The sequence below is a fragment of the Diabrotica undecimpunctata genome, chromosome 7 (genome assembly GCF_040954645.1).
Source record: "Diabrotica undecimpunctata isolate CICGRU chromosome 7, icDiaUnde3, whole genome shotgun sequence".
NCBI classification, from domain to species: domain Eukaryota; kingdom Metazoa; phylum Arthropoda; class Insecta; order Coleoptera; family Chrysomelidae; genus Diabrotica; species Diabrotica undecimpunctata.
In genome coordinates, this window is record NC_092809.1 from 5,946,891 (window position 1) to 5,959,826 (window position 12,936).

Consider the following 12,936-nt stretch of genomic DNA (forward strand, 5'->3'; position numbering starts at 1 on the left):
TGTGTAGAAATTGATGGCATCAGTATTAAACAAGTATTGGAAATAAAATACCTGGAAATTACACTGTCTAGCTATGGAGACCTGGACAAAGAAGTGAGAGATCATGTACAAACAGCAAATAGACTAGCAGGATGCCTTATTAACACTATACGGCGAAACAAACACATTAACACTGAGATAAAGTCAAGAAATTATAAAGCCAGTGTAGGATCAATAATAGCATATTCCTCAAAAACAAGACCCGACAAGCCACAACGCAAAAGCTACTGGAAACGGCAGAGATGAGAGTACTGAGAAGAATTAGAGGAAATACTCTGAACGATTGATAGAGAAGTGAAGACATTAGAAGAAAATATAACGTACAGTGTATAAATAAATGGACACAAAATAGAAAAAAAAATGAAATAACCACATAAGTAGAATGGAGGAGACCCCCCATGTCATCAAAATAGCAAGAGATAAGTCACCAATCGGCAGAAGGAGTAGAGGTCTTAATCCGCCATTGAACAAGCAGAATTGCTCATAAAGAATAAAACCTTGGATTGCTTCGAGAAAATATTTTCGTCATTGTTTGATTCACCTTGTTTTTCTTGTGAGTTCACTCTTCGTAAACTTTTTGAAAGCAATTTTTTTATAAAGATCTGTTTTTATGAGTGTAAAAACCGTTGTTGACTTATTTGTGTTATGCAAAATTGTCAATACACATAAATATTTACTTGAGTAAATATTCAGTCACGTAAAGGAAAAAAGTCCCTTAATGGGTCACGGTCAAAATTGGTATGTTTTAATGTAAAAATGTAGATACCTTTCATTGTAAGATAGCACTTTCACTAACAAAAGTGAAAAATTTTATAAATACCTAATTAAATATATTTTTTTCAGCAATATCGTTTGGTGTACTATTGCACATCATAATTATTAATGGAGAAGTCGACAAAAAATGGGTTTGGGGTGAAGGTTCTAAAGAAAGCGGTAGAAGTTTCGGTTTAAGGTAAACAAAAAAAATTTACTAATTGTATCTACTAAAAGTTTGTTATTTTGACAACGTTTCGTCCAGGTGGCACTTGCCATTGTCATGTCAAGTAGTAACGCCTCTTGCTGTTTTTTTATTTATTTTGCTTCGACCACTTAGGATTATTAGTATAAGAAAATTACAAAAAGTGATAAAGACATTTGTAGGCATATACAAAATATCAATTACATAATAATGTATACAATATATATTTTAATTATTGATGTATTAAATTTTATTAAAAAAGTTTATAGATTTTAACAATTCTATCAAGTCAGCTACGTATTTAGATTCTCCTAGAAGTTCTTTTAATGTTTTTGGAATGTGCTGATATAGTCTTTCAACTGAGTATATTGGACAGTCAATTAAAATGTGCTTCACTGTCACTTTACATTCATAAACAAAACACACTGGTTCCTCTTCCCTCTTCAACAACAACAAGTATTCATGTGTTGTAGAAGTGTGTCCTAATCTGAGACGTGTTATTAGGACTTGATGTTGTCGCTTTGAAGGCCAGAAGTTCCATGGAAGGACGGCAGATTTTATTTCTATCAATTTAGTGGTGCTTCTATTCCATTGGTTTTGCCAAACATCGTGCAATTTTGCTTTTAAGTAAGATTTTAAATCTTAATGCACCGTTAGATTTTCCACTGATGAGGCTGTATTGGTTACTGCGGACCTAGCTAGACTATCTGCCTATTCGCTACCATCTATTCCAACGTGTGATGGTACCCAGAGGAACTCTACTGTCAAATTGTTTTGGTATATACGGTATAAAATTAACTTAATCTGCTCTAATATTGGATGAGAGGGATAAATCTGAGAAATTGATGTCAGACAACTTAGTGAATCAGATATTATAAGAGATTTGGGAAGTTTTTTTTCTTTGAGCCTTAATGATGGCAAATAGTTCTGCTGTAAAAATACTTAGGAGACAATTTATAGATGGAATGTTCATGTGATATCGCAAAGCATGCTCCTACTCCATTTATGGTCTTAGATGCGTCCGTGTATATAAAATGGTAATTTTTGTACTGTGTGAGAACATGGAGAAAGTGAGTTTCAAAAAAATTGGGTATCACGTTATTTTTGTTATGTGCTGTAAGTTTAAGGTTACAAAGCGGAGAGGGAAAAACTGTTTACTTGTCGCATGATTAAGTTAAATATTGTATTTATATGAGATTAAACCATAATTGATTGTAATAACAACTACGTTTTATATTAGTTTTTGACTTTTGACGTTTCTCCTATTAGGTTGTAATCAAAGTAGATTGATGGTTCAAGCTCCGGCCAAAAAACAAAACGTTCAAACCTCGTATTTTCTGAAGTTTGGTCTGCACTTCCGGCACCTACTTTTTTACTTCTACGGAATGTAAATCCAAAAAATATTATTTACTATTTTTATTCAGAATAAGCCACAATTTTACTTCAGAAGCATTTAAGAACCTTCTTCTTCTTCTTCAAGTGCCATCTCCGCGGCGGAGGTCGGCAATCATCATAGCTATTCGGACTTTTGAGACGGATGCTCAGAAAATTTCATTTGATGTACATCCGTACCACTCTCTTAGGTTGCGCAGCCATGACATTTTACGCCTTCCTATGCTTCTCTTTTCTTGGATCTTTCCCTGGATAATCAGTTGGAGCAATGTGTATTTCTCTCCACATTTAATATGTCCGAGATATTCTAATTTTCTTGTTTTTATTGTATTTAAAATTTCCATTTCTTTGTTCATCCTTCCCAGAACCTCCTTGTTTGTGACGTGTTCTATCCATGATATTTTCAGAATTCTTCTGTTCACAGCTCGAATGATTTGAGTTTTTTTATTGGTGTCGCATTCAAGGTCCAAGATTCCATTCCATTAGAACCTTTAGAACTATAATAGTATTTTTGCTGGTTGTTCTTGGTATTCATTTTATTGTTGGTTTTCTTTTTGTCGCAGGAGCAATTTGATTGAACCCACCCTGAGAAACTTTTACATCCCTTTGAATGACATTCGGCTGTTACAATTTATTGGAGCGAGGAATCAGAAACCACTCGACTGCGCTCCAATGCTCCAGACCATCCCTTCCTCTCATCTAGCACTCTCATTCGCGATAGAAGCTCTCTTATTAGCCAAGTGCTTGTCGTGTGGGAGTTCTAGGTACAAGAATTTCGACATGATATCCTAACCCGACAGGTCCCGATACGTCCAGTTCGGCGACTTGGTGCTCAAGAATGTGGGCCTTCGTTTCTGGGTTTTGGGGTTTTGTTAATTGTTTGGGTGGCTTTTGCCGTTTGTTAGAGTTTTGTAATTTTTTTGGTGGCCCAAGCCGTTTTTAAAAATTTTTTATAATTTTTTTTTGAAGACTGTCTGAAAAATAAAATCTTATTAGTGGACATTACACAGTGCCATGAGATTCTTCATTGATAGAGCTACAAACTTATCTAGTATTTATATGTTTGCTAGGATTTGCTGCTTTGGACGTTTGTGATTCCATCCATAGAACGCATCGTACCTAATTTTCTCTCGCCATATCGGGTTTGGGTGGTTTTCCAGCTCAGCAAACTTAATATTGTTCTGAAGCTATTTTCTTGTGGCATTTTAAATTAATTACTATTTAAATGGCAATAAGCCACAATTAAAGGTTAAAATACGTTTATTGACGTTTCAATTTCCACTTCGGAAATCGTTCTCAAAATACAAACATTAGTAATAATATAATTAGTAATAATACTAATGTTTGTATTTTGAGAACGATTTCCGAAGTGGAAATTGAAACGTCAATAAACGTATTTTAACCTTTAATTGTGGCTTATTCTTATTTAAATAGTAATTAATTACAGCAAACTTAACTCTTTTTCGACCATCGTTCTTGTTGAAGTTATGCTGAGCAGGCTGTTGTATCCTTTATTTTGTTTTTGTTGCAGATATGTCTATATGCGAGAGATGCGTGTGTTAATATACTCAATATAATGCTATTTATTAATCTTATTTTTATTTTAGTACGTAGTTTGATTTTTTCTACCTGCGAGTCATCTTATTGCAGCTTTAGCTATTGTTGCTTTTAGTAACGTGTGTTTTTTTAACCTCAATCCTTGGTCCATTATAATTCCCAGGTATTTAGTACCTCTTTTCCATTCGCTGGGATTGTTTGGCACCGTCAGCTGTTCCTCTGAGTCCTCCCTTTACTTTTTGAACAGCATCGCTTGCGTTTTCTTGGGGTTGATGGCAATTTTCAGCTGGATACTCCACTCTTACACACAAGCGAATCAACAAAATCATTAGAAAAAAGTGCAGGGAGGCGAAAGAAAACTGGATGTCCACAAAATGCCTAGTAATCGAACAACTTCAGGAAAAATACGACACCTTTAATATTCATAAAAAAGTAAAAGAAATGACAGGTAGACACAAAAAGAGACAAGCAACAATATTAAAAAAGGATAATAACGAAATAATTATGGGTACAGAAGACAAACTAGAGAGATGGAAAGAATACATACAACCTCTTTTTGACGACCATAGACCTTGTTCTCCACCATCCATAATCGAATAAATGAAAAAGGACCAGAAATAACCAATGAAGAAGTGATTCATGCAATAAAATCTCAGAAAGATGGAAAAGCCACCGGTCCAGACAATATCAATGTCGAAATACTTAAACTAATTGCAGATAACGAAAATAAAAGCCTAGATTTAATAACAGCACTATTCAATAAGATATATGACACAGGTAAAATACCAACAGACTGGCTAAAATCAACATTCGTAGTATTACCAAAAAAATCGAATTCCTCACAATGCGATGATTATCGAATATTAAGCTTGATGTCTCATGTCCTTAAAACTTTTCTCAGAATTATCCATACACGAATTTACAAGAAGTGCTAGTTCCAGATGAGCGACACTCAATTCGGATTTCGAAACGGATTGGGAACACGAGAGGCTCTTTTTGCTTTAAATGTGTTAACGCAACGATGCAGAGACATGAATGTAGATGTATATGCATGTTTTGTTGACTATCGAAAAGCATTTGACTGCGTTAACCATCAAAAGATGATCGAAATTCTGAGAACAACTGGAGTTGACTAACAAGACTTGCGAATTATCTCAGAACTATACTGGCACCAAACGGCAACAATTGAAATAGAGCACACAACATCCGAAGACATACAAATCTGACGAGGAGTGAGACAGGGTTGCGTCTTATCACCGCTACTCTTTAATTTGTATTCGGAGTCTATATTCAGAGAAGCATTAAACGAGGTCCAAGGCGGAATTAAGATTAACGGAATCAGCATAGACAACATCAGATATGCTGATGATACCGTCTTAATAGCAAGCAACGCACAAGAACTACAAAATATAATAAATGCGGTAGTTCACCACAGCGAAATGTTCGGTTTACATCTAAACGTTTCCAAAACTAAAACTTTAGTATTTTCAAAGACACCAATAAACGTACAGGTGTATGCCAAGGGTCAAATAATAGAACAGGTAAATTCCATAAAATATTTGGGAACAAATATCAATAGTCAGTGTAATCCAAAAAAAGAAATCCTATCAAGAATCGAACAAGCAAGGAAAACATTCATGAGTATTAAAACATTTTTTACAAGATCAGACCTTAGTCTACAGCTTAGAATCCGAATGATCAGATGTTACGTTTTTTCTGTCTTACTGTATGGCTGTGAAAGCTGGACAATGGACTCCGAAATAGAAAAAAGAATAGATGCCTTTGAGATGTATATATACAGAAGAATGTTGAGGATTCCATGGGTACAAAGAGTTACTAATGTTGAGGTACTTCGTCGCATGTGTAAACAAAAAGAATTACTAAGAATAATCAAAGAGAGGAAAATGCAATACTTGGGTCATATGCTGAGAGGCGAAAGATATGAATTACTTCAAGTTATACTGGAAGGAAAAGTACAGGGCAAAAGATCAGTAGGAAGACGCCAGAGCTCGTGGCTGAAAGACCTGAGGAGATGGTTCGACCGCTCATCCGCAGAGATCTTTCGCGCAGCAGTTTCCAAAACTACAATTGCCATTTGGATCGCCAACCTTCGAAAGCAGACGGCGCAATGAGAAGAAGAAGACTCCACTCTTTAATGCTGTTCAGTGCTGTTTGCAAGTTTTTCACCGCTATGCCGATATTTCTGTGTTAGGCCGCAATCACTGTATCGTCTTTATATATACTAGGTAGTGTTAAGTAAATAAGACGTAACATCAGCGGTGTATATTGTATACGGTGGGGGTAACAGGAACGCTCCCTGCGGCTCTGCAGCCTTCGGAGTTCCGAGTTCGGACATTACTTGTCCTATTTGAACTCTAAAGCTTTGGTTGCCCAAGTACCAAGAGATCAGTCTCTTTATGACTTCACTGTATACATAACATCTCATTTTATATGTAAATCCTTTATGCCAGACTCCATCGAAGGAAGGCTGCTTCTTATTACTGCTTATCGTTGAATTTGGCTATTATGTACTCTATTGGTCTGTGTACTTGTAGCTTACTGGTGTGGTTTGCTCTAAATTCGAACTTAGCTTATGAAATTTATCCTAGCTGTTCTGTTTCTGCTTGAAGTCTGCTGAGTATGACTCTTTCCACAATCTTGCTGACTGCTGGAAGTAAGCTTATCGGCCTGTAGTTTTTTGAAAACATGGTGCCTTTTCTTGGCTTTGGGATCATAACAATATAGGATTCCTTCTATCGGTTTGGGAAGAGTCTGTATCTAAGTATGGGGTTTGTTATATTTGTTAGAAATACTATTGCTTTCGCCAGTAGATAATTTAAAGCTCTGTTTGGAATTTCATCCAAACCAGGAGCTTTCCTCGGATACCTGTTTTTAATTAGTTTATTTATTATCTCTGGAGATGTTGGAGTGATGATCTCATTTCTATTTCATTAATATTTCTTTATGTTTATTTCACAGTCTCGATTACAAATATGCCCCTTTAGCTTCACATTTTACGGTTCCGTTTTTATATCAATATATTAAGTCAATAAATGCCTGATATTGCAATATTAAATATTTACTGGATCCTACAAATGTACATATTTTAGAGATTTATATTGTCAGTAAAAGTTTAAAGAATGTCCATTTACATGTTTAAATTTTTAGTGACGCAGCTTCCAGTAGATATGAGGTATATGAAGATGAGCGACCGTTTAATAACTACCCACCAAACGGATTTGTAAATGGACCTGTTCCTGGTCCGCTGCCAGGACCTGTTATAAATAAGTAAGTACAATCGCCATGAAATCTATAAATAATCGTAAAATTTATACAAAGAAAATAGATGATTTATGTATGTATATTTATTATTGATATAGAAAAATAAGAAATTTTTTTATTTGAAAATAGTGATCACTAGTGATATACTGTATGACTAGATGACAAAGATATTAAATTATTTAAAAATGACAGTAAACTAGACAGAAACTTTGACATATCAATATATTTAACTTTATTATATTTAATTATTTATTATTATACTTTATTATTATAACTAACCTAAACAATGCCAGCCAGCAACTTAAAACAGAAATCCAGAAAATTAAGAATGAATCTATTAAATCTTATCTGGAAGAGTTAACAAACGACAGCAGCACAGAGTATTCGCTTTGGAAAGCTACAAAAAGAATTAAAAGGCCAATATTACATTCTCCTCCAATAAAACTGGAAGACGGTAGTTGGGCCAGAAATAATCAGCAGAAGGCAGAGAGATTTGCCACTCATCTAGAGGAGAACACATTTAAGTTGCAAGATGACCAAGACGATGACCAGGATTGGCCTGAACCAAAGCAAATAGATGAGAATATCAAACCAACTTCCCCAAAAGAAGTAGCTGAGTTAATTAAAGAACAAATCGACCCAAATAAAGCACCAGGTTATGACCTCATTACCGGAAGACTGCTAAAAAATCTACCAAGAAAAGCTATCGTAAAATTAACAAATTTAATAAATGCTGCCTTTAGACTACAATATGTTCCAGATTTATGGAAGATAGCTGAGGTGATCATGATACCAAAGCCTGGGAAACCCCCCAATGAGGTGACATCATATAGACCAATATCACTCCTACCTGTGATGTCCAAGGTGTTTGAAAAACTCCTCCTGCGAAAAATCCTACCAATAATTGAAGAAAAGAAAATAATTCCAGATCATCAATTTGGATTTAGAAATAAGCATTCGACAATTGACCAGGTGCATAGAATAACTGCTATAATTGAAAGATCATTAGAGAAAAGAAAAGTCTGTTCTGCAACCTTCCTAGATGTGGCACAGGCGTTTGATAAAGTCTGGCATAAGGGTTTGATACATAAACTTAAATCAATCATGCCTAAACAATATTCAAATATATTACAATCATATCTAGCGAACAGACATTTTAGAGTTAAACAAGAAGATGCATACACTGATCTCAAGGATATTGAAGCAGGTGTTCCACAAGGGAGTGTATTGGGTCCAGTCCTATATCTAATATACACGTGTGATATACCTGAACTAGAAGACGACACCATAGCTACCTTTGCAGATGACACTGCTGTCTTAGCGGTAAGTGACACCGTCGAAGAAGCTACAGAAAAACTACAAAATTCAATAAATAAAATCCATGAATGGACCAAAAAATGGAAAATTAAACTGATTGAGAATACATCAGTCCATATAAATTTTACTAATAAGAGAATTAATAATATTCCTTTTAGAATAAATGATGTCCAAGTGCCTATTGCAACATCAGCAAAGTACTTGGGGATCACTCTTGATGCGAAACTTCGCTGGAAAGCTCACGTGAAGAAGAAAAGAGAAGAACTAGGCATCCGCTACAAGAAAATGTATTGGTTAATGGGAAGACATTCCTCTCTATCCATAAATAATAAACTCCTAATTTATAAACAAATACTGAGACCAGTATGGACCTATGGCTGCCAACTCTGGGGCTGTGCCAAGCCTAGTAACATCAAAGTAATCCAGATATTCTAGAATAAAGTACTGAGGAACATCGTAGATGCGCCTTGGTACGTTAGGAACAACGACCTTCACCGGGACCTCAAGATGGAAGACGTCAATCAGATAATCAAGAAATTTGCAGGGAGCCATGAACAACGACTCCATCATCATGTAAACGTCGAGGCTATCCAGCTCCTCGACAATACGAACCTAGAAAGAAGGCTCAAAAGAACAAAGCCTTTTGAACTGGTATAATGAGTGAGTGAAAAGCAGAGTAAAGTGTTGTGCGAGTATGCATGCTAAATTTAATGCTAGTTATTAGAAATAATAGGAAAGATACTAGTGAGTAGACACCTTATTTTAAGATTTCATTAGTAATTTAAGTTAGAAACAAATTGATAATTGGTCTTACTAACCAGATTTTAATGTAAGTACACTTCTGTCTTTAGTAAAAAAAAAAATTTTTTTTTTCCATTTTGAGCAAATCATTTAGATTTGATTTAAATGAGAAACAAAAAAATTTTACCCGGTTAAGAAACACTTTTGCCTAGGATAATATCGGAAAAGCTATAACACATTCTGTGTTTTTTTTTTTTTTTTATTTTATTTTGCTTATCATAAAGCATAAATGTATATCATACAGTAAATTGGTAATTGTTTTTATTTACGTATCTTTGCGATGGGTTCTCGCTATGAAAAACAATATCGTTGAAGATATATTGCATTCCAGAAGATATATATTTTGGAAGTTAATGCCCTGAAGGATCATTTATTTTATTTGGAACGATACTGTCTTCGAAGCTTTCGATTTGATATAGTGTTTCGCAGAGCTTTGCCGAAATTGTGCTTTATTGAAAAAAGAAAATATTAAAAGGCGTTTTAAAGGTAAATATCTCGGTTTTTATCGAAAGATTTTACTTTTGCGGGAAACCAATAAATTCAGAAAAAAACTCACACCATATAAGGATATTTCTGAATATATTTAATATTTTAAATAAGGCTTTGGGGAAAATATTATTTGTCAAAATGTGCTTTCAAATAAAATGAGTAGAAATAACTACAATGAGTCAAATGTTTATTAATTATTTGTTTATTTTTTTTTTTCTAAAAAATGGCTTTGGCAGAGCCAATTAGCCAGACTTGTTTGTGTTTATTGTTAAAATCCACTGAATTTCAATTATTATTGATTGCAGATTCATAGTCAAATGTTAATACTACATATAGCTAATATTTTTATGGATAGGTACATACATTTTGTTTTGATATATTTTTATTTTGTTTTTTTTTTATTCTTTTATTATTTTCTTGTTTTTTTTTTGTTTTGTTTTGTTTTGTTGCTGTTTTGATTTTTTTTTGTTTTTTGCTTTTTTTGTTCTTTTTTTTGGATTTATTTTTTTGTTTTTTGTTCTATTTCTATTTTCTTAATTCTTTTATGTTTTTTTTTTTAATTTGTGGTATACTTTTTTTTGTTTTTTTTTTTGTTTTTTTTTTTCAAACCATATTAACAGATTACGCCTATATACTATTTACAACTTATATTTACATATTTTAACATGTTTGTAAATGCAATGAAGAATTTCCATATTATTTGAAAATATTAAAAGATTAAGGTTTGTTGGAAAACAACACTTAGAATTTATTAATTCCTTATAAAGTTCGTTTATATTAATAATTTGTAAATCACATTCTAATATAATATGTGTTAGATCGCCTATTTTACCACAAATACAATTGGGAGTATTTAATAAGCCGATTCCATGCATGTAAGATGGCGTAAGAGCATGATTTGCTCTCAGCCGATTAATGGTCTTTATAAAATGTCGATTAGATTCTGTGTAGAACCATCTTATGGAGGGTATCCTAGTGTTACAATGATAAAAGTTTAAGCCAGTCTTACATTCTCTGTAATGTAAATGCCAATTATTTTTAAGTTTTTGTCTACTAACGGTGTCAATATCTGTCGCTGGAATTAAATTTCTGTTTACTTTTTCTCCAAGCATGTATGCTGATTTAGCCAAATTGTCAACGATCTCATTGCCTTTTATTCTCGAATGGCCCTTGATCCATGTAATTATTACATTTAATACTAATTGTATAGTTTCATAAAGAATTTTAAGAATTTCCGTTCAATGTGGTTTATTTGTTTAACTGTTTGAATGTTGTTAAATCTGTCGACCACGCTTTTACTGTCAGTAAATATAACATAGTTGCTAGTCGGATTCAGTACTACATACTGAAGAGGAAACATTATTGCCATCATTTCTGCTGTGTATATTGAGCATTCACTGGGTAAGCTATACTGGTGATGGTAATTTTTATTTTCGTGGAACATTGCACAGCCCGTTCCATTTGCATCTTTTGACCCATCACTAAAAATGTATTGATAATTTGTCCATTTTTCTTTAATAATTATATCAAACATATTTGGGAGTAAATGTGAGTTTAAGTAACATATTCTAACCTTTCTAGAAAATAGTGTTTTTGCCATTTCACCGTAGTAGGGCGGAATTTGGCTTTTATAGAGAATATCGTTATATTTTACCGTACTTAGATAGCTTTCTACCAAAGGTATAGATTTTTTAGTTCTCCAGTACCTATGGGTGAGGTCTAAAACTGATAGCTCATTAAGATCTTGAAGGTATTTACAATTTTTGAAGATAATTCGGACTGTGAATTTGTCGCTAAGAAATTGGCGGCGTAAATGCAATGGAGGTTCCACCGCTTCATTTTGTTTATTATTTTAAACTCCACTATTTCTTATTTTTTCTAAATAAAAAAAATTGGAAAGTTGAAAGATCTTTCAAATAAATATATTAATTTCTGTTTATACGCTTTCTTTATAAAGTTTTTACTAATCCTACTATAGTGAAACTTCTCTATAGCGGACACCAAGGGGGGGAAATAATTGTCCGTTGTAGATTTTTTTTAAACTACTAAATGAATTACAATTCCGAAATAAGATGCCAGCAGTGATGAATATAAAAAGAAATCTTGGAGAAATTACAAGAAAAAATCAACGAGAAACAACTTTATTTTGCGAGAAGTGAAAAATGTTATTCTGTGAAAAGATAATATTGAAAATTATCATTAAAAGCAATCGATACCGAAGCCATAACCTTAGACTTCTAAAAAAATTGACCAACCCCTAATGTGACCTCAAACTGTCACCTCGGGGGAACAAATAAGGGTCTAACCACCTTCTGATATCCCCGGATGCTCTGTAGAGGGCTTCGAATATCGCAGTCGAGAGCTCCTCTACCCAAGTTCATTTACTGGGTATGGACTTGTAAATATTTATCTTCGGTGTCTTGCCTTGAAAAGTTTTCTTACATGACAATTTCTTCTCCGAAATAAAAACACTAAGTTAAGTTGAAACAATTCTCAGCCACAGAGTATGGAAAATAAATGCAGGAAGCAGAGCCCGAGAGCACTAAGCTCTCGGAAAGCCCGTGAGGGACTGACTTGGCTGACCTGAAAGTCGCCAATATTTATATGCGCCGTTCGAGCGATAAATAGGGATTTCCAGGTCAAGAGCCAATGGGATAATTCGAGGCGGGGCGATGCACATCGAAATGCGTACTAGTCCACAGACTATGGCATTCGATGACATCCCCCCTCCTCTGGAGACTCTGCGGCTGGGAAAAATATTTATTGATTAAAAAATACAAATGTGAAAATACACAAGAAAGTATGCATAAAAATACAAGTAAAATGTTCATAAAATGTTCAACAAGAAATTCACACAACACTGCACTACTTACAGGGGGAGATCGGTGGTGATGACGGCATCTCAAGCTCCTACAGGTTCATCCTCGGTCGGTGTGCCAACTCCGACAACGGGCTCGTCCTCTTCTCGGTCGTCCGGATCCCATCTGCCATATCCGAGAGTACCAGTCTGCCGAAGCCTACGTGGTCATCCAACCACTTTCGGTAGGGGGGCGATGACTGGGTCTACTCCGGGACTTCCATCGGCATCTGGGGCTTCTAAC

General features: G+C 34.4%; 2 protein-coding genes across 6 annotated transcripts in view; one reads left to right on the forward strand and one right to left on the reverse strand.

Annotated features, from left to right (window-relative positions):
• Positions 1 to 12,936, reverse strand: part of galene (potassium two pore domain channel subfamily K member galene) — a 137,998-nt gene that overhangs the window by 70,436 nt on the left and 54,626 nt on the right. The window lies entirely within an intron of this gene.
• LOC140444922 (uncharacterized) overlaps positions 1 to 12,936 on the forward strand; it is a 59,132-nt gene that overhangs the window by 18,480 nt on the left and 27,716 nt on the right. Inside the window, exons 2-3 of the mRNA XM_072536622.1 lie at positions 883 to 991; positions 7,115 to 7,234. Of these exons, the coding sequence (XP_072392723.1) occupies positions 883 to 991; positions 7,115 to 7,234 (229 nt within the window). The remainder of the gene's footprint in view (positions 1 to 882; positions 992 to 7,114; positions 7,235 to 12,936) is intronic.